This window comes from Sturnira hondurensis, unplaced genomic scaffold (assembly GCF_014824575.4).
Source record: "Sturnira hondurensis isolate 20B ecotype Veracruz unplaced genomic scaffold, ASM1482457v3 Scaffold0000780, whole genome shotgun sequence".
Lineage (NCBI taxonomy): Eukaryota > Metazoa > Chordata > Mammalia > Chiroptera > Phyllostomidae > Sturnira > Sturnira hondurensis.
Window position 1 is genome coordinate 3,333,431 of NW_028073411.1, and position 23,779 is coordinate 3,357,209.

At 37.0% G+C, this 23,779-nt stretch overlaps 1 protein-coding gene across 2 annotated transcripts in view; it reads right to left on the bottom strand.

Annotated features, from left to right (window-relative positions):
* The window catches only part of STIM2 (stromal interaction molecule 2), a 130,812-nt gene that overhangs the window by 42,050 nt on the left and 64,983 nt on the right, over nucleotides 1–23,779 (bottom strand). For both annotated transcript variants that reach the window (XM_037044705.1, XM_037044710.1), the window contains exon 3: nucleotides 16,569–16,683. In XM_037044705.1, the coding sequence (XP_036900600.1) occupies nucleotides 16,569–16,683 (115 nt within the window). The remainder of the gene's footprint in view (nucleotides 1–16,568; nucleotides 16,684–23,779) is intronic.

The following is a 23,779-nucleotide window of genomic DNA, read 5'->3' on the forward strand; positions in this document are numbered from 1 at the left end:
GTTGTATTTGTTCTTTTTCCCTATTGAGAAGGCCTCACTTGGCAAAAATTCACGAGAAACTCAAATGACAAGAACCCCAGAACAACATGAAGATACAACATTGCAAAAACCTCCCACATTCTCAAACATACAGTAAAGTGTAACAGTAGTTGGGAACAGTATTTGGTATTCTTACATTACTCAAGTGTGAGGGATACTGTTTACCTTAGGAGTCATGTATCAATAATCATCTATTCCCTGAACTTACAAGTATTTGGAGGACATCTCATTCTCAAGATTTCCAAACTGACAGAATGGACAGCACCTAGTTTCTGTTAGTTCGAATTCACTGTTCTGCTCCTTTAATGATGCTTTTAAAAATACTTATGTTCCTCTTACATAGTATAGACACATTTGGGGATCCTGGATGAATGCAGTCAGTTTCACCTTATCCAAGTAAAAAGTGCCATACGCAGTAGTGAAAATCCATAATAGTGAGGAAGATTGTAAAAAGCAGAGAGGTGGAACAGAGTTTACTGATACAGTTTCCAGTGTTGAGAGCTACATTAGTCATTTCATTAAAATATCAAAATAAGATTTAATAAGCCATCTATATTTGGAAAATGATATACTCATTTATCATAAAATTCAGAGTGGAACCAAAAGAAATACAAGAGAAAATCCTTGTGACCCATGCTGCTAGACCCAAAAACTACCCCTGGATCTCAAATAACCTTTTAAGCTTTCCTTCTAGCTACTCTTCTCAAAGCCTAGTTTCTTTTGCTCATCAATCTATTACAGCTGTCTGTCTGCTAAGTACCTCTTCTCTCTGTCTTCTGAGCCAAGGCTCGTGATGGCCAGTGACAGAAGGCCAGGGGAGGAAGTAAACACAGAACTCCACCCTGAAGGTCACAGCATTAGTTCTAGGTATGGCCACACAAACTAAGCTAGTTACTACCTGAATTTTTTCTAACTAGAGCAGGCAGGATAGACTCCTCATTTCTCTTGGGTAATGATCTTGGGAAAACATAAACCTAAAACTTTCCAGCAGCCACAGTGCTAGTCTCTAGAAAATGCAGTGGAAAAAAATAAAATAAAAATCCAGAGAGAAACAGACACGCAGATAACCAGAGTAGATTCAGCCTCTGACCACACACCTCTACCATCCCATTAAATAAAGACAGTTTTAAAATTAAGCTACTTTAATTTCCTCAACTGGGTCATTTCGCTAATATATAAACATACTGTAAATTGTTCCTTCTTTTAGAAAATAAGATACTCTTTCACATCAAACCTATCAGGTATCACAGTTCCATTTCTATTCTCTGTCTTTTGAAAGTCAACAATATTCACTATCTTCACTTCCTCTTTAATCCACCCCAATCAGACTTTCACTTCCCCCACCACACTGCAACTGTTTTGGCCAACAACCTTAATTTCTACTTTGCCAATCCAATGGTGAGGTCTCTGTCATCATCTTACTTGAATTGTTGACACTTGAGCTGTTGACACTGACTGTACCCTCTTTCTTAAAATATGTCCTTCATGTGCTCTTAGGACCCTACATATCTAACTGGTTCCCCTCATACCTGACTGGTCACTTCTTCTTTTCTGGCTCCTCCTCTGCTTCCTGGCCTTTCAGTATTACCACATTTTGCCATGTATAATGCACACCTATATTTTTGTGTGCATTATATATGGGATTATTATACCCATGGTATGTAGTAACTATACCCACATATAAGGCACATCCTAACTTTTCCCTCAAAAATCTGAGCAAAAAAATGCACATTATACATGGCAAAATACAGTAAGTCCTTCACCTCTCTGCATCATGATCTCAGTAATTTTCTACCTTTTTTCATTATTGCCCCCCCCACCTAAATTGAGCCTGTTCATACTTTTTTTAACCTTATCACTTCTATTTCCAAGGCATTTTATACTACAGGTACATAAAACCTAGGTGCCATCCTTAATACCTCTCCCCACCCCCATCAACTTCCTGAATCCAACCCAAGAGCAAACCCTATCAGCCATTCCTTCAAACTGTATCATAAATCAGCTTTCTCTACCTCCCTCTCACCTGGTCACCACAAGAGCCTCAACAGGCCTTTCAACTCTACTCTGCCCCTCTTCCTCAGGAGTCCAACATCCACACAGTATCTACAGCAATCTTTTCAAAAGATGTATCACATAACTACTTTGCTCAAAACTCCTAAATGGAATTAGACTTGCAATACACTTACATTATGATTACAATACATCTCGAACTCTTTAATAGCCCTGTAAGATCCTATGAGATCTAGCCCCTGTCTATCTCACTCATCTGTTTGTCTCCTACCATTCCCCGCCTCCCACAATCCCTTATGACCTCCAAGCTACACTGGCTTCCTTACAGTCCCAAATTCATGGAAGTCATGCCAGCCAAAGAATCTCAGCCTAACTGATCCTTAAACCTAGAACATACTTCACCCAGGCATTTCCTTGGCTCACTGTCATCACTCAGATATATAACAAAATACCGTTTCTTTGACTATATTAAATAGCCTTTATCCTACCTGGTCACTGACTATAGTTACCCTGCTTTGTTTTTACCATATTACTTACGTGTTCCAGCAGTCACATGAGTGTGTATATACACACACATGCAATCCATCTCCCTAAAGAGTGTCAACTTCATGAAGGCAGGATATGTATTTTTCTTAATGCTCTATCTCCAAAACTCCAAATTGGTTATGCACAGGAATTTATTAAGCATTTAGTTTTGTGATAAATTCAGCCTTCAGTATTTAATGTAATGCAGGTTCCATTAAAAATTGGAGTGATTACTTCTTTGAGCATTCCTGAAAATCACTCAAAGAATCTAGACACAGTCCTAAAACATATATCCACTGACTTAACTCAACCTTCCTTTTTCAAAAGCTTTCAGTTACACATCTAAAAGGGAATGCAGACTAATGTCACGGCCAGACTCATGCAATTGAGCATGCTCATTAAAAACAGATAAGAGAAATTTAGACAATTACTAAAGCAGATCAATCTTGGACTATCTCACACTGCAATCTGGGAAGTGCTTACCTTCGCTAAGGTCACAGGCTCTGGATCAGTGGGCGTGCAGCTAGTACACAGAACCTATCATTACTCACTGTGGTAGAGCTGCAGCACTATCTTAAAAATTCTGCCACGAAATATTTGGTACTGGTCAAAACACGGAAAATAATGATGTTAGAATTCTATATCCTTACAAAATACATTATTCCAAAACCAAACAAATATATCAGCAAATTTAAAAGGTAGGAAATTTCTTGGGCCTCCCTCTCTAATTATTCAACCTCCCGTTTCCCCTTTTGCCAGCCCACCTCCATCCCTTCCAAAAAGGTTATGAGATTATTTTTAAAAAATTGATTCAAATTCTTCATAAGAAATACTTTCTATGAAGAATTTGAAAACAGTTAGTGACATGCCTGTAAGTCAGTGCCATCTAGTAACAAAGAATTATTCTATCAAAAATTTTTTGCCTGTATTAGCTTAAATTCATTTCTTGTTAGCCTAAAACCTTTTCAATCCATTAACCAACACAATTACCCATGAAGAAAATTAATACAGACATTAAACGGAAAGATAAAATAAGATGTAATCCCGATTACCAACTCTTATACATAGTGGTAGTACTTTTTGAACAAAGTACTTGCTGAGTTAAATTTTTTTAATGTTCATTTTTTTTAATGTCAGTATAGCACTTCCCTTTTTCTTTAAGCATAGTCAGATCACCAGTTTTTAAATAAACTCTTTACTTGATCATACTACCCATTCGTAACTGCCATTCAATTTCCCTCCATCTTTTTGTCTATCCTTAAATACAGCATTACTCAGGGTTTTTTCCTATCTTCTCATTCTCTTAAACAATTTTCTTACTGTGGTAAAATACATATACCACCTTAACCATTTTAAGTGTACAGTTCAGTGGTATTAAGTATTCATATTGTGCAACTATCACCACCATCCAACTCCAGAACTATTTTCATCTCCCAAAACTAAAGCTCTGCACTCATTAAACAACAACTCCCCACTACCCTCCTCTAACTGCCCCCTTCCCAGTGACCACTATTTTACTTCCTGTCCCCATGATTCTGATTACTCTAGGTACCTCATATAAGTAGAATCATACTATATTTGCCTTCTTGTGATTGGCTTCTTTCACTCAGCATAATGTCTTCAAGGTTCATGCATGCTGTAACACATGTCAGAATCTCCTTCCTTTTAAAGGCTGAATAATAGTCCCTGTATGTATACACCACATTTTGTTTAACCATTTACCCATTGATGAATATTTAGATTGCTTTCACTTAAATCTAGCTTAAGACTTATTTTGTATGTGTATGTGACTCAGGTCTTCAAACAAATGTTTAAATTGATTTTTTGAAGGTTAATGACTTTTCTTCTTGCTAAATCTAATGGCTTTTTCCCAACATATCATATTTCTCTATATTAGAACTACTGGCCACTTTTCATCTCTCCTCTACCCGCACTGAGAGAGAAAAGAAATGGCTTAAAAAGATATCCATTTGATCACTGAACAACATGGTTTGAACCATGTGGGTCCACTTACAAACAATTTTTTTCGATAAATATACTGTTTCCCAGGTTTTGCATCTGTGAATTCAACCAACCAGAGTCTGAAAACAGTACATATTTTCAATCCACAGCTGGGAATCCGCAGATGTGAGAGCAGACTGCATGCACTGTTCTATGCCATTTTATATAAGGGACTTGAGATACTGATATCCACAGGAGGCCCTAAAACCAATCTGCAGCAGACACTGAGGCACAACTCTAGTCAAAAGGTACAGGTGGACTGTTAACTATGTGGGGGGCTGGGCCCCTAAGTCCCCACATTGTTCAAGGGTCAACTGTAATACAGAGAGACTAAAATATGAAAGATATCAATGGACCAGGGAAATAAAATGAAAGTAAGATAGAACACGCACAAAATACACACAAGACTGTCTAAGAACAGCTACCAGAAGTAGACAAGGAAGAAATCAAAATCAGTCACAGGGTTCTCATCTCCTCAGGAATACAACTTTTCTTAGTATAGACACCTAAAAAAAGAACATTCTTTATAAGAGCTTCAACAGATACTTTGCAATATGGTAGAGCAGGCCCTCAACTATACAACCATCCATCACTTTCTTAGTGAACTAAGAAACTTTCAAGCCACTGTACCTTCCACAATGACCTGCCATATCTGATTACCATTACTTACTTCATTAGCTAATGATTTGCTTTTGCCTTATTAGGAGTGTTCCCAAAGAGCTATTCTTTCTCTCTCATTCTCTTAGTGAACTCTCAATTCATATGACTTTATGATACTTTTATGAGTGACTCACAACTCTACATTGTTATTTTGTTTTAGAACAGGGCCCTCCCTTAAGAAGTCATAAGTATGTAGTGATAACCACCTGTTTTATAATTTTTTAACTGATTATATAATAAAGAAAAAATTGATGATGGCAGTAGAAACTTAATTTCCTTCAATAAGACTGTCATTGGTTACTTTGTTTTATCAAACAAATCTACACCCTTAATTTTAAACTAGTAAGTAAGCAGCTGACTGATATTTTTGTGAATCAAAAATATCTAAAGGGCCCTTGATTTTCAACATTCTGGAAGTATTTACAGTGATGTAGAGAGAAACAGAAAACTGGCCAAATGTTAGAAGAATGCTTATTAAGGACCTCTTATTAATCAGCACCTGAACCAGATGAGAAAGTTGGACAATAAGCTGTACTTGTATTTAACACTCTATTTGAGCAGAGTAGCCATCCACAGAGTAAAAAGATTTTAAAGTATGAGACATTATTACATGCTAAGTGATTAATCCTATTTTTACTCATGCATTCCCTCCAAGTCACTTATTATATAATATACCACATTATGTGTGTGCGTGTGTGTGTGTGTGTGTGTGTTCCAGAATTATGGAAATGTTTAGGACTTTAAAAAATAAGCCAGGTTCAAATTCAAATTGAAATGATTAACCCTTGAAATTTTTATTTCCATAATATATTTGTAATTTGCATAGTGCCTACAGTTTAGTTTTTTACAAATTGTTATGTAATATTCAATGGAACAGGAAAAAAGACTGAAGCAAACTTAAGATTTGTTTGAAAGAAAAAAGAATTTTGTACATGTAACCATCTTTGAAGAGGAGAGTACTATTATCAACAAACAAATTATTTATCCAAAAGATATAGAATAAAATACTTGTTCCACCCAAAGGAGAATTTAATATGGTGAATCTCCTTCAATAACATAAATTTTTATATCCAGAACTGTAACCAGAGTCCCTCCTACCCAACTCCTTTTCAAACCAAGGACTGGTAAAGCAAAATTTACCAGACGTCCATGTGGAACTGATTCCCAACAGGTGGGGAGAGGGAAGGAAGAACAATAATATGTTCGAGGAATCCTACTGTTTTCTTGATAGTCCATCATAGTAAAAAGTGGACATCCCTCATTTTTACCTTCTATAGAAGGTTCTGTTATATTCTTCAGACCTGAAGTATCCCTTGACTCTGTGAACACAGCAGCAGAGAAATGTAGAATAATTCAGGTGTATAGTAATTAAGTCACATTCACAAACAATTTTAGTGTAGTACTTCCTCAAATTATAAGAAAAGCTCCATCGTACGATGAATTACATACTGGAAAACGCATTATCAAACTTCCAGTCAAGATGGATGCATAAACATGCTCACCTCCTTGCACAACCATGTCAAAATTACAACTAAACTACACAACAACCATTGTACAGAACTGTCAAAAAATCAAGCTGAATGGAAGCCTGACCCTACAGAATCAAAGAAACCACATCCATCCAGACTGGTAGGAGGGGTAGAGACATGGAGACACTGAACAGGCTGGTCTCACACCCACGTGGCAAATAAATACTCCGGAGGGGTATCTTGAGAATGAGGAGTCCCAGACAAACAACAGGCCACCAGCCCAGGGTTCCAGTGCCAGGAAGATAAGCCCCGTAAGCCCTTCTGGCACAAAAACCAGTGGGGACTGAGTTGGTAGAAGAAACTTCTGGAGTTCCAAGCAGTGCCTCTTAAAGGGCCTGTACACTGGCTTACTCAGATTCACTCCCTCTGAGCTCTAGCACTGAGGCAGCAGCTTGAAAGGTACCTGTGACATACAAGGAGGAACAGGAGTGTCCAGCATCAAGGTGAGAGGTGAGGGACAGCTTTCTGTTGGACAGAAAGGCAGGCAGAGGCCATTTTCCTTTTCTGAACCCTCCCCACGCAGAGATACAGAGCCAGCAGGTGGGTGCCACATCTGAGATTCCCTCAACCTGGCTAACATTGTTGGCCCTACCATGGAGAACCCCTGAGCCTCTGCCCTACCCAGCTTATGGGCCCACCCGAGCTGTTAATAGTGGCTTTTCCATATGATTGGCTGGTCTTGGCTCATGCTTCACCACTTCCTAAATTCTCCCAAATAAGCAACGACCTGCCTCAGCAATCCCGCAGTCTTCATACCTCTGGTTAAGTGGCCCCAGGCCCGACACTAGCAGTAGCTAGCCTACGTTCACAGTTTGGCTTCATCTAGAAAGTTCCAAGCCTGGCAATGGTAGTAGCCATCTGGAGATAGCTTTGTAGTTCATGCAGGGTGGCCTCAGGCAGAACACAGGTGGAGCTGACCCTGGCCTGCACACCTGGGAAGCCCCAGAGCCTAAGAGCAACAGTAGACAGCCACAGACCACATACAAGCACCATCGCCCGGCTCTAGCACAGCTGATCGTCCAAGGACAGCAATGGTTGGTGTTCAGTAGTTACAACCAGTCGTTGCAGCTGACTGTCCCGTGTGAATCCCTTCCACTGACCTGCCAACAGCAATCAAGGCTCAACTACAAGAGGAGGGTGTTACAGCCCACACGGAAAGCACATCTCAAGTACCTGGCTTGGGTGAAACAGGAGGTTATGCCACTGAACCCTATAAGACACCTACTACTTTAAGTCTGAGAGACATTAATTGCTCTGCCTAATGCATAAAAACAAACACAGAGAGGGTACCAAAATGAGGAGACTAAGAAACATGGCCTAAATGAAAGGACAGATCAAAACTCCAGAAAAAGAACTAAACAAAACACAGATAAGCAATTAGATGCAGAGTTCAAAACACTGGTTTTAAGGATGCTGAAGGAACATAATGAGGACCTCAACAGCATACAAAATCCAATCAGAAACAAAAGATACACTAATTGAAATAAAGAACAATTTACAGGGCAACAACAGTACGGTGGATGAAGTCAATAATCAAATCAATGATTTGGAACATAAGGAAGCAAAAAAACAACCAATCAGAACAAGAAGAAAAAAGAATACAAAAAAATTAGGATAGTATAAACAGCCTCTGGAACAACTACAAGCATTTCAACATTCACATCATAGGGGTGCCAGAAGGAAAAGAGAAAGAGCAAGAAATTGGAAATCTATTTGAAAAAATACTGAAAAGAGTAAAAGGAAATTTCCATAATTTGGGAGAGAAAATAGACATGCAAGTCCAAGAAGCACAGAGAGTCCCAAACAAGATGGATGCCAAGAGGCCCATACCAAGATACATCATAATTAAATGCCAAAGGTTAAAGATAAAGAGAGAACCTTAAAAGTAGCAAGAGAAAAGGAATTAGTTACCTATAAGAGAGTTCCCATAAGACTGTCAGCTGATTTTTCAAAAGAAACTGTAGGCTAGAAGGGACTGGCAAGAAATATTCAGAATCATAAAAAGTGGAAACTTAACAGCCAAGATTGCTCTACCCAACAAAGCTAGCTGTAAGAATTGAAGGGCAGATAAAGAGCTTCCCAGCCAAGAAAAAACTAAAGAAGTTCATCATCACCAAACCATTATTGTATGAAATGTTAAAGGGACTTACTTAAGAAAAAGAAGATCAAAACGATGAATAGTAAAGTGGCAAAAATACATATCTATCAACAACTGAATCTAAAAAGCAAGCTAAGCAAATGAAAAGAGATAGAATCATGAATACAGAAAGCATTTTGATGACTGCCAGATGGGAGAAGGGTTTGGGGAACGGATGAAGAGGTGAGGGGATAAAGAAGTACAAATAGGCAGTTACAGAATTGCCATGGGGATGTGAAGTACAGTACAGGAAAGAGAGTAGACAGAGAACTTTTATGCATGGCAAATGGATACAAACAAAAGTACAGGGATTGTGAAGGAATCTGGGTGCTGAGTGGAGGGGGGCAAAGGGGAAAATATCAAGACAATTATAACCGCATAATCAATAAAATATAATTTTTAAAAAAGAAAATTCATTCTTTGAAAAAATGAGGCTCACAAAATGACCTGTTCCATGTGTTGCCATAGCATAGAACAACTGTCAGATGTTCCAGACCCACAGGACAGAGAAATGACACAGGCAGCTGGTCTCTGCATCCTATTATGAGAGGTGGTCTATTTCAGAATAAAACCAGGAAAGATCTACAAAGGGAAACCAAACTGTCTCAATGTTAAGTATCTCCCATAAATTAAAAAGGCATAATTAATCCTCGCAAATCAGTATATGCAATGACCCTACATCTCCTAAAGTCCTAAAATGAAAGATTAAAAGTGTCAATAATCAAAGAGAAATAAAACACAACTACTATAACAAAAAACAAAAACAAAACCAGTTAATCCTATATAAGTAGATCTGAAATAAAGAGAACAGAGACCAAGATGCTAACATAGGAGGCTAATCGAGAAAGACGAAAAACTTTCTGTGAGTTCCCTAAATTCATTTAGATAATTTCATAATAAAAACAATTCTGTTTAATTATAAAGAAATAAAGGACACGCTTTATACAAAATACAGAAATATATTCTGATTAATACAGAGTTTTGCAAATTGATCAAGTAATTTGCAAATCACTGAACATTTACGTAATTCTTCTGAGGAAAACCCATGTTAAACAAACAGGTATCCCCCCGTTTTCCAAAGCTTCTCATTTCATCACTTTGTATATATAAAAGACGTAAAAGAGTACATGTTTTCAATAACCAAAACAAATAGGAAGAGGATTTTTGTTTTTATGAGAAAGGGGTGAAAAACGGAAATAGTGTTCAGCGCTTGTTTGGCAGCTAACAGTGGCACCTGAGGAGGGATAGTGGCGCCACCGGGCTCTTCCCAGGAACCGCACTCAGCATCTCAGCATCAGGCCACCACAGCTTTGAACTGTGTCTGAGAGCATCTGTGCTTCATCTTGACTTACTCTGCATATCCTTTAGCACAACACGTTCTAATGTACCAGAAAACCCTAAAAGATCTCGCAAGGCCATTACACATAAAATAAAACTGGACTTGAAACTAAGCATTTTGATTGTGGTGAATGAGATTCACTGAACTTGCCTGTGTCCATCACTGGCACTATTAACACACAGAGTGAAAGAAATCTTGAAAGCTACCAAAGTCACTATTGGTTTGCTAATAGCAAAGCAAGCTCTTTTAGTTGGCAACCAGTAAGATATAAAATGGAAAATAGGTCTACTGCTTGAGTGAACAGCTGGGTATACAAAGTGTGGTATGTACCACATTTGTATATCATTCCTATTCTTACTATATGTTTGTGTTATTTACATTTAATGCATTATTTGTATGATTTGGTAGGTTATTTTTGAGGTCTGAGAATGCTCAAAAATTTTTCCATATAAAGTAATGGTAATTGCTTCTCTGTTTTTCTCCATTTCTGCTTATAAAAGGTTTCATAGGAATACTTTACTTTCAAATAGCTGGGAAAACCTGCACTTAAATGTTGGTTGGTAGAATAAATGAGCAACCTATTTGAGTCATCTGTTCTCTACATACAAGAAACTATGACTATAAAAGACTTTCATTAATAGACAAATACTGGCATTGTCATTCTGAAACTAGACTCCCTCAAGAACAGGCCTTCCCTTATATAAACTGCTCTCTGAGGACCATAAAAACCCACTACCTCTATAGATGCCTAACAATAACTTCTCCTAGAGAACTAACAATATTGTATAAAAGTTGGAAAAGTATTAAAATCTTGAGTTAGTAAAACAATACAAATATTTAAAGCATATTCAGAGCCTAGTGTTTTTAAAATGTGCTACACTAACTACAAATATCCTGAAAGCTATGAATCTAGCAAAGCACCTCCTGGTGAGAGGTATCAAGAGATTAAAAGTAAATTGTCCTTAATGCAACTAATGGCCTTACCTGACCTCTGTAGGCACACTAACATACTTCTTACTCTATTATCCCACAGTGCCTACGACACGACACATCTTTATGACAGATCATATCACACCCTTTAATTACTTGTTAACAGACCTCTCTCCAATAAGACTGTCAACCAGTGGAGGACAGAAACTACATTCTTCATCTATGTATCCTCGGACAATGCCTTGTTCATAATAACCATTTACTTTAAAAAATGCCATTGTGTGAATCTGTTACATGATTTGCCTCAAGCCAAATGGGTCCAACATCACAAGCAGACAAAAAAATAAAATTAATTCTGAACAAAGTAGGAAAGTTGAGTCAAATGTTCCTTTAAAACATTTCTTAGAATTCATAATTTTTCATTCTTCCCACTCAAACCCACATTATAGACTCAAAGCTAGTCTTCCTACCTAGAGTGAATTCATTTTCCTGTAACTTTATATTGGACTTGCTAAAACAAGAAGCTGTAAAATCTCCTAATACTTAATGCAATGATGATAAAATTGCCAAAATAAGCTATCATCTCTTGCACACATAGTAAATACTGCTAACCAATAATTTCTACTATATATATCCTTTTTTTGCTACTGAGACCAGACATAGATCAAGTTTCCTTAACATGGTGCTCTGGGCAACCACTATCACTTGCGAGCGTTGGTATAATGAGTGAAATCTTACTTGCCACTCTTGGAGCAGTCCCACAGGTTTAAGCATCAAGGCTCAATAGACTGGTCTCCCTCTCTACCTGACCCTGTTTTCTACTATTTCCGAACTCAGCTGCCTCTTCCAGCAATGTCAGCCTCCAACATTCCCTACACGTGTCATGTTCACATTTGTTTTACAGAACAAGAGTAACAAGAGACAGCCATTGAGTATTTGGTACGTATTAGGCCCTGTTTTAAGCACTTTACATGTACAAATTCACTTCATCCTCGAGAACTTGATGTGGTAGGTGTCTTTTACACCATTTATCATACAATGAAACTAGGACACAAAAAATACTACACATATATAGCAAAAGACAAATATTAAAAACAGTAATTTATTCTTATCTCACACATACTGACTCTAACAGTACCACTTACTTAGTATTTAATCAAAACTTCTTGAATTCTGTTTACCATTTTATCTGTGATCATGTAACAATAATACAAACTCCTTGAGGAGAAAGGCCTTATCTTATACTTTCATCTGTCCTACAACAGTGACTGCTATGCACATTGTAAATGTGCAAATAAATATTGTGCTGTTGGCATCACAAAAATAATGCTACCTTATTGTCTGTAAGGCCTACATTTTGAGTTACTCTTCTGATAATGCTAAACAATATACACTGATCCTTTTACTTTTTTTTTATTCCAGTTTCACTATAACCAACAGCGTAACATCTCAAAAAGCTGGTACATTTTATCAATATTTAAAAATCCAATTACACTTTCACACCCAGAAGAAAATCCTTATGAACATTAAGAATCTACATAAAGAAAGTATTTGTAAATCCTCCTTACTTATAAAAATTTAACATCCATATCCAGGAATTTCTTCCTTTACATTTCCTTTTACATAACATTTACATTTTCATTTTCCTAAACAGAAGAAAATAGTCACTTTCTCTCTAAGCTTTACATGAACTTGAAAACATCCTTTATTAAAATGCCTACCTCTCTCATCTCTCAGACAATTTCAGTTCCTTTAAGTTTGTTTTTTCAAACTGTATTTACTGATTTTAGAGGAAGAGAGGAAGGAAAGAAGAGGGAGGGAGAGAGAGAGAAAGAAAGAGACATCAATTTTTAACATCAAGAAAGAGATCAATTTTTGTTGTTCCACTTACTATGAATTCATTGCTTGATTCCTGTATGTGCCCTGACTGGAGATCAAACCACAACCTTGGGGTATATGCAGACAATGCTCTAAACAATTGAGCTACCCAGCCAGAGCAGTTACTTTAAATTTTTAATTCAAAAAAATTTAAATCTTGTGCAAAATCTCAAAATACCTATTCAATTTGTAGCCTAAAATTACACAATGACCTTAGGTAAGGTAAGACCCACTGCTGAACAAGATGGAAAGATTACTTCACGCTTGTCACATGTTATAACATTTAATCCAATGAGTTATCTTTTTAAAAACAGTAAATTAATCAGTTTTTATATTCCATGATCCCTAAATCTTATACATAACCAATAATTTTTTATCTACATTTTCCTTCATTATGTATTTAATTACATTCAGCAACTCCAACAGCATCTCCAGTTTCTCAAAATCTATCTGAAATCTAATACTAGTTTGTAAAATGGCTTTCACTGGCACTGGACTCTTGCCATGTGCAAACTGACCAAGCATTCTCTCTAGAAACCAAAAAAAAGTACATTCGGGTCACATTGAAATTTTTCTATGTGAAATCAGGACCAATTTCTGAATAACAGAATTTTACTTTTCATCAGCTGACAACATTCCACAAAGATCTTGGGTGCATTTCACCCTCCAGAAAATTACATACTACAATGGTGTTTAGCCTGATAGAGTTGTTCATTTTACTAACGTTTTAAGACTGAATCTAAAACCTTACAAAACTTTAAATGCAGCTCAACATTTTGGTTTACTCAGTTTCATTATAAAGATAAATGAACATTTACTGCCTGCTAGGTATTGCCAGGAATTATGCCTGTCACTTTTCCTTCATTTCCCATTTATAGTACACAAGAATGGCATTCTGTAAGTGCATTTTAAAATGCGCCCGATGTCCTAATGTTCATAAACAAAAGACCAGGAGTTAAATTTCTACAGCTTGAAAGCCCACATTCTTCCTAAAGTATGTACGTCACCTCCACTTCCACTTCTAGCAAATGTTCAGGTAACTAAAGAAGGAGCCATGAGAGGGCTACTATTTGTGGTCTACCTCATCATCCCCTTCCAGAACTCCTTCCTGTTCAACCCTCACAGCTTATGTCAAACACAATTCAGAGAGTTAATTACTCCTTTCAGTGAGCTATCTCTATATCCTACACTTATTTCTATTATTGTACTTAACATATATTATAATCATGTACTTTCTGTCTTCCTACTGAGCTATTTACTCCTTATATCCCAGAGACATGTTTAACTCATCTTTAATACCCAGGCTCCAATGTCTGCTTGGCACATACTAGATAGACCTACTCTGCTACTTAGAATTAGGTTACTATAAAGCTTCTGGTGGAGGTTTATTTCATTGGACTTCTCTTTCTTCCCCTTCACGAAGCTGTTTCAGTAGGAGCACTAAAACAACTCCTCCCACACACTAATCCCCTAAAAAGGTTATGTAAGAGATGCGCTTCAGCAAAAAGGAAGCAGAGATCAGATAATTTAGGACAACTCTTTGGAAACTTAGGGGGAAATCTTCTCATTATCATAATGGTAAAATCTTAGGGGGTGGAAATTAAGGTGAAAAACCTAGGGAAAAAGAGATTAAGAGGCTTTTCAATTTGAAAAGGCCTTAAGCTTTAAAAAAGAAAAAAAAAACAACATTCTCCTAGATCACAAAAGATCTCACCAAACTCACTAGGATAAGAAGCAAAGTGAGGTTAAAGGACAGAGTCCCCTTGGATTTTGGATGCATTAATAAACAAAATAGAGAACCCTGGCTTACATTCTTGGGGGCAGGGGGGAGAGAGAAAGGAGACAAACATAATAAAAAGTCACTTTTATAATATGATAGAAGGTAATACACAATACAGGGGGAAAGTGTAAAGCTGAGAAACAGGGATCAAGAATGACAACAAACAGGGGTGGGGTGTGTAGTCTGCAGTGTTAAATAGAGGGGTCAGGGTGGGCCTCAAGAGAATAGCCCTGACAGACTTTAATAAAAGTGGTAAGGAAGTCAGTCATGAGGGTGTCTGCATTTGTGCAGTTGCAGAATAGCAAAGAGTCCAACTATGATAAAGCTCAGTGAGTGAGGAAGGTGGACAGGAAGGCAGATTAAGAGGGTGGGAGTATAAATCAGATCAAATAGAAGCTTAAGCTCTTTGTAATGATGTTGGCTTTTACTCTGAGTCACTGTAGCAGATATGAGCAGTCTCTGAGCAGATATGTAGCAGTCTCTGAGCAGATATGATTTATGTTTTAAGTAAGTTACTCTGCTAAATGAAAAACAGACTACAACAGAGCACAAGTATATGCAAGGAGACCATTAAGTGGCTATTGCAATTACCTAGGCAGGCAAGAGATGGGGACTGAACTAGGTGGTAGCATATCAAGAGATGAAAAGTGGTCAAACCTTTTTTCCTTTACTAGAAAAAATGTTTCAGTGAGTTCCATTCAACTTATCAGATACATGAAATCTAAAATATACTAGTAGCAATAGTAAATCTCCAATTCCTTCCATAGCATCTACATATTGCCATGATATTTCATGCAGAGAGTCTTTCTGAGTTTTCTACCTGAGCACTTTGCCTGATGCAATTTATATTCATTTATCCCTATTCTTATTCAAGTTCACATTACTTAAAAGTGGCATGGGGAGGGGAAATGCAGAGACAAATTTCTAAAGTCTGTATCTTTTTATTGACGTTAGTGGTATTTTTACCCCCTTTCTAGTATCTGCAACACATGCCTCTTTTAAAAAATGAAAAAAACACATAAGCAAGCTATAAGTCTTCTACACTGATAAAAGTGCTGAGCGTGGTGGAGTGGTTTTCTGTACTTTTCCCATTTCCAAACATTGTCACTGACAGTGTAGTAAACTTCATTATATCTTTATACTCCTACTCGGTAATCTGTTCCAGCTTCCTTTTAATTTCATTTTATTGCTCAAACTTGGAAGAGAAAAACATATTTGTTTCACTACAACATAATTATTTGACTTTGGTAAAAGCACAGTAACATTAGACAGTTTGGTTGACTATGTTACTGAAAAAAGTAATAATAACCTTAACAGGCTTTTAAAAAAAATTAAGTAGCTTTCTACTTTTAGGGATCAAGTTGAGTTTTTAGGTAATATGCTTTTCCTGCCCTAAACAATTACTGTCCATAAGTAAGCTTGAGGATTTAAGAAAAAGGAATAAAAATATAAATTATACAACTTTATCATGCAGATATTAGAAACTTGATTAAGGGTTTATTTAAGGAAAAGCTTACAAGTTCTTTGTCATCTAAACACTTTAGAAACTCTTCTCCATAACTACAAAGAAAACTTTGGAATCTATATATTTATTTGATAAAATAATTATTTACCAAAATGTAAATACCCACACAGAAATGTTATTTGGATCTTTTGTAAGATCATACGCAGTCAGTGAGTTAACAATGGCCGAGCAAGCAGAGAAGCAGGTAGGGGACCTAGGTCACTGTACTGTCTCACCTTCTGAGGTCTTCCATCGTTTCCACAAATCCTCAACAGTTATATGCTTGTCTTCTCGGTGCAGGTGGCTGTGTTTTTTAGTAGCATCTTTAGATTTCATATCTTCTCTGATAAACTATAAAAGAGAAAACACTGAGTTAAATACACTTAAATCCATTATTTCAGTCTCTCTAAACTGAGAAAAAAAATTGAAATCCAGTGGGTGGTGATTATCAGATAGTAACTGATACATTTTGATATTTTATACTCACATTATTCTTACATGTTTATATAATTTATTTAATAAAATGGCTTCTACTACAAATCATGACAGCAGCAGCAAAAGTACATATTTAATGTTCATTATTTGCCAGGAACTAGTCTACATGATTGAATAATTATGTCTACATACCTATAACAAAACACACACACACAGTCATTTAACTTCATGACAGGTCCATAGGTTAAGTATTACGTAGCCTCAATTATAGATTAGAAAACCAAGTCTCAAAAAAGTTAAGTATTTTGCCCAAGATTGAAAATATAATGGAAAGCAAAGATGTGATTCCAACCCAAGCAATTTGGTTCTGCTCAATAGCATAATATACTACCTCAATATTATACATTTTTTATCAACTACTTAGTGGCAGGGCTGTTTCAAAACACATTAAGTACTAATCTCAATTACTGCATCAAATTTCTATATTCTCCTATCTTTTAAGCTATTCCTTACAACTGATAGGCATTCGATTACAGTGTTTAGAACTAAAGTATTTTACAAAACTGAAGTAGACCCTCTGTTAATCTTACTTTAATAGTACAAAGAAAAAGCACTAAAACTTTCTTTGCTGAAAAACAACCTCCTCTATACTACTTCATCATGCAAAATTGTTAAATTTCTCCCCACTGTCTACAAATGAAAAGCAAATTCCTTTTATAGCTTACACACCATTACCTATCCTGTCCCTGACAGTCTTTTAGGCCTTATCTCTTCACACTTCCCCCATATTAATAATATATTAATCTAATTACATGAAACTAATAGTTTTTTAAATTATGCTTTTTATATTTCGATATTTCTGATTTTTCTTGTTTTGGTATTTTTATTGACTTTCTTCTGATTCCAAAAATATACAACAATACAAAAGATTACTTCAGAATCCAAGATGCAGAAAGTTAAAATCCCCAGAGGCATAATTTCCTGAGTTTTACATACTGACAATGGACATCTTCCAAAAAAAGACCAACTTTTACTTTTGAATAGAGCTGTTCTCTACTGAAACAAACAAACAAAAAATCAATAGCTGTGTAATACTGAGCAAATCATTTCACTTTTTTGAGTGTCAATATTTTGGGTGTAAAATGAAGAAAAAAGCTTTTTAGGATCAACAACTCTATTCAACACATGGTCAGCAGACTGTAGTCACTGTTAAAACTGATACCAATCTGTAGTACAGACAGAACTGAAAAGTAGACCTAGAAATCTTTGCAGCAATTAGACAATGTTTTCAAAGCACCTGACCCACGCATGTGATAAATGTACTTACATGCATGGCCCTATGAATAATGAATTAAAAATGAAAAACCTGGTCCTCTACCACAGATAATTTGAAAAGCACTGACCTAAAGGTTATTAGAAATAATGCCTTACTCTTTTTTTCTAAATGCCCTTTTTAAAAGTTATTTTTTTAATTTATTTATTTTTATTATGCCATTAGTTGTCCCATTTCCCTCCTTCATTCCCCTCCACCCTGCACACCTCCTCCCCCACCACTCCTCCCCTGTTAGTTTATGTCCATGTGTCACAAGTTCTTTATATCCTCTATTTCCCATACTATTCTTGCCCTCCCCACCGTCTATTTTCTACCTACCATCTATGCTACTTAGTCTCTGTACCTTCTCCCCCTTTCTTGGCCTCCCACTCCCCTGTTGCTAACCCTCCATGTGATCTCCTTTCTATGGTTCCGCTCCTGATCTAGCTGTCCTCTTAGTTTGCTTTTGTTTTAGGTGTGGTTGTTAATATGTGAGTTTGCTGTCCTTTCACTGTTCTTTTTCTTAGATAAGTCCCTTTAACATTTCATATAATAAGGGCTTGGTGATGATGAACTCCTTGAATTTGACCTTATCTGAGAAGCACTTTATCTGCCCTTCCATTCTAAATGAAAGCTTTGCTGGATAGAGCCATCTTGGATGTAGGTCTTTGGATTTCATGACTTGAAATACTTCTTTCCAGCCCCTTCTTGTCTGTAAGGTTACTTTTGAGAAATCAGCTGACAGTCTGATGGGTACTCCTTTGTAGGTGACTGTCCCCTTATCTCTTGCTGCTTCTAGGATTCTCTCCTTCATTTTTATCTTGGCTAATGTAATTATGATGTGCCTTGGTGTGTTCCTTCTTGGGTCCAACTTCTTTGGGACTCTCTGAGCTTCCTGGATTTCCTAGAAATCTATTTCCTTTGCCAGACTGGGGAAGTTCTCCTTTATTATTTGTTCAAATAAGTTTTCCACTTGTTGCTGTTCCTCTTCCCCTTCTGGTACCCCTATAATCTAGGTGTTGGAACATTTAAAGATGCCCTGGAGTTTCCCAAGCCTTCCCTAATTTTTTTGAATTCTTGTTTCTTCGTTCTTTTCTGTTTGGTCATTTTCCTCTTCCTTCTGGTCCACTCCATTGATTTGAGTCCCAGTTTCCTTTCCATCACTATTGGTTTTCTGTGCATTTCCCTTCATTTCAATTAGTTTAGCCCTCATTTGTTCCTCTAATTTGTGACTAAAATCAACCAGTTCTGTGAGCATCCTGATCACCAGTATTTTGAACTGTGCATCTGATAGATTGGCTATCTCTTGGTTCGCTTAGAAGTGTTGGCTCTGGGGCTTTGAGCTCTTTTTCTGCTTGAGCCATAATGTTTGGTCTGTTTGAACCTGTTATGTATGAGGGGCGCAGCCTTAGTTGTTCACCAGGGCAGAGGGACCCAGTAGCTGGGTTGTGACGCTGTATGTGGGGGCACGGTCAGAAAAGGGTAATGGCGTTTGCTCCACTCTCTCTTCAATTTTGCTCTCCTCTGTAGCTTTCTGAAAGCAAACCAGGCCCCGCCCTGGTGCTGACTCCTGGGTGTGTAGGCCTGTGCACCCTCCAGGACCCTGTGGGTCTCTCCAACAAACTCTCTGTAAGCCTGGGAGCTTCTCCCAGCACCTCAACCCGGGAAGTTTTTCCAATTGGTGCTTTTAGACTTTAATTCCCGTTGCTGGGGCCCCAGCCCACTCGGTCTGTCTCACTGATCACTCCTTCACCTGGTTTATCTGCCTGTGAATATGCCACCACAGTCAGCCAGCTGCCTTGTACCTTCACTGGGTCTGCCCGTTGCCACCCCACACCAGGGATCCACCAACTGCCACCTGCATGCCTAGGTCCATCCGGCTGCTTTTTCCTGCCGGGACCCCTCTCCGCCAGTCGCTGACCCCACCCCTCTTAACGGTCTGGATGAATGGTTCGTTGTTTTCAGACTTTCATACAGTTCAATTTTCTGTGTTTTGGTTGCCTTTTTGCTACTAAAACTCTGTTGTCTTTAAACTTGGTTGTGCGAGGAGGCACAGTGTTTCCACCTACACCTCCATCTTGGCCAGAAGTGCTAAAAGTTATTTTTAAAGGGGCCTGTCTCATTGCCCCAACTCCTCCCTGTCTATATTCCTATTTTCTATTTCTCTTTTTCTGCCCACCCCTCCTGCTCTTCCTGACTGATGCCTTCAGAATCTAGTACACATATCTGAAAAAGTCACTGCCACTGAGATACCCAGAAACTGCCCCTATCTTTGAAGGGGCCCAAGAGCTATAGAGAAATTCTACATGAAAAACCATAATGAAGAGAACACTGAGGAAGCCTGCTTTGGAACTGGTCCAGTCAGTTAAATAAATGGCAACTGTTTCATTTATGAGATACATAACCACAACAACAAACTCAATGTCCTAGGAAATTCTTCTCACTCCATGAAGTCAAAGAACCCAAAAGTCCAGTTCTGTAGCTTCACGATCAGTATATTTGAGAAAATAAAGCTAATTTCCACATACAGACTAGACTTGTTACTTGTTACTTGACTCTTTTAGAAAGAGTTATTTAACTCTTTTAGAAAGCCCAGAATAAGTGTATAGTTATCTACTAAAATATGAGCTTAACCAAAAAAAAAAATTAAACATATTTTTAGGCTTTGATGATATCTATAGCTCACTGGTGTGAAAGAACTATCTGGCTCCTAAGAAAACTGGGTAAAAACTAAAAACACACACTGAATTATATTTCTCCTGAAATCATCATTTGAAAATTAATATAGAGGGTGAGGCAAAAGTAGGTTTCTGTTCATATGGAAAATAATATAATAATTAATAAATAATGATAGAAGAATAAACTTGATATTTCACACACTCACAGCTGTAAACCTACTTCTGCCCCGCCCTGTATATTTCTGTTTTAAAATAAGCCCAAGATAACACAATTTGTAATAAATTATATAAAAGCATAGTCTATATCTCCTATCTCTTCAAAAATTGATCATAAAATATGATTAGGAAATACTATTATTAAAATTATTTTATGTTGAAACAAAGCTGAAAAACGTTTAACTGAAAATAAATGAGAAATCATCAGCTTCCTTAAACCTTCTTCCCAAAATGCTGCAAAAGAGCAGACCAATCTACCCAGACTTTTCTAAAACTTCCTAGAAAATTGCAAATTTTAGAACTGAGGTAGGCTACTACAGAAATTTTTAAAGCAGTCACCAATAATGCAAAATGCATGACAAATGACAAATATTTCTTCACAGAAATAATGAAATAAGAAATCAAAAAACCAGAATCTTCCTGGCTGGTGTAGCTCAGTGGATTGAGCGCGAGCCTGTAAACCACACGATCTCGGTTTGATTCCCAGTGAGGGCACGTGCCTGGGTTGCAGGCCAGTTCCCAACAGGGAACTCACGAGAGGCAACCATACATTGATGTTTCTCTCCTCTCCTTCCCTTCCTCCCTAAAGATAAATAAATTTTTTAAAAAAAGAATCTTAAATTCTATGAAGTAAATCTTCAAGCAATGTGAATCAAATAATGTAGACTTCCTTGATAAGCATATTCACTTATGCAAACCCACTACAGGTAAACCTGAACTGACAATACAAATAAAAAAATGCTCAGTAAAGAATGACTATTGAATATTCTTTCCAAAAACATTCACAAAGGTTATTGTTTTAATGAAATTCCTTTAGTACCGTGAAAAAAATTACATACCCAGTTTTAGGGTGGTAGCTTTTAAATGATCAACCAATTTCAGTTTCTTGTACCCATTATCATTTTGTACTTTGTATTTGTATTTGTGCTGTTATTTGGGTTTTTTTTATATTTTATTTTTATGTTATGTCCTTGTACTTATATTTTGTATTTGTGCCATTATTTTTATGACACTGCTTTAATATTATCTGATACAAATTAGTACAGTAAGTGCTCACTTAACATCATCGGTAGGTTCTGTGACTTTAAACAGTTTGATGTATAATGAAACCAACTTTACCACAGGCTAACTGATATAAACAAAAGTTAAGTTCCTATGGCATCTCATCAACATTATAACAAAATTAGCTTGAATGAAATGACATTATTTGAGGACCTGCTGTATATACAAATTTTGGGACTCTATTCAAGTCTATACCTCTTTTCCTGAGAACCTATCTATCAATTAGTACGAAGCCCTGAAGGTATCCAGTCACAGCTCCCTCACCCTACCACCCAGGGCCATGCCTAAGTGATCAAAGGATGGACACTGACCCAAAAGAAAACAATCCAGAGCCTAATCAGGACAGCAAAATTCTATTTTACCAGAAACTGTAACTCAGATCATGAAAAGGTACAGTTGGTCATGGCTCTAGATTTTTAAGGTGATAAACACACTGGTATTGAAGGTACCATTTTATGGGCAGTCAGGGTGGACCAGGTGATAAGGAGAAGAGAGGAAGCCAACACACAGAGAGAGAAACAATAAAAGAGAATGGAGATGGGGTCAGAGAAAGAAATGGTAGCAGAAACTGCCTTGGTTCTTGAAGATTTTTGTTTCAGTTCCTCAGGAGGCCTGGACTACACAAGTCTTGTCCTGATTTCCATATGACAATGAAAAATCTGTTTTCCCTTTTATTTTTAAAGACACAATTTTAGGACCTGAATACCTAGTACAGATGATTTATTATCCCAGTTAGGCACTCAGACTCTGCACTCTGACAGGCTATATTCAAAACTTGACCATTACTTAAATTCTCCTTGGTCTCATATTTCTTCTCTGTACAACCAGAAAAATAAAACTGTCTATCATGTATGGTTATGAAAATCAAATGCATAGTACACAGAAGTATTAGACAATAAAACTATATTAAATCAAAATATTTTGACTGGTTTTTATTTATAAATGTCATTTTGCTGTTAAAGTCTAAAGCCTGAATAAATGAGTTTCACTCTGACTATACTGGCAGGCTTAATACACACTTGGGGGACTATGAGACATTTATAAAGAAAAGATTACCCAATATTCTTAAAGTACTATTTTAGATATTCTCAAACAAAATATATAACACAGAAGTAGAAAAACCACAACTTTTTCACCAATAATGTAAGCACAGACTTTCCCAAAGGACACCTGTCATCAAAACAACACAGTGTCCAAGGTCTGATGTGTGAGTCACTTAAAGCAGATGGGTTCCTTGAAAAACACTGCAGGCTCTTCCTACGTGCAATGTTTCTTGTATCTTGTATCTTCTCCAGTAAATGCCTCTATTTTCCGTATTACATAGCTGGATACCTTCTGGAGAGACCTTGTATTTTGCGGTACTCTCTCTTAACTCCTATCCTAATGCAAGAATGTGTTACCTGGGTTCACCAAGGCACTGTTTGATAATTCCCAAGAAAAACACAGAACTAAATCAGGCATTCCCAGAGTCTTATTGAGGTTAAAATTCTCTTATGTGCTTATTAACCATTTGTATTTCTTTTATGAAATGTCTACTGTATACTTAATTTACATGTGGGAATATGTATTGTTTTCTTTCTGATAAGAGAGATAAGTACAATTAAAAGTATTTTGCTACTTGCAATAAGGTGATTTTTTTAAGAATGTGAGAATAAAAAGATCTAAGTATTTGTTAATATTTAATCATTCAAATGGCAAGTACACCATAAAATTGGCAGTGGGGTAAGGAGACGGTATTGTGGAC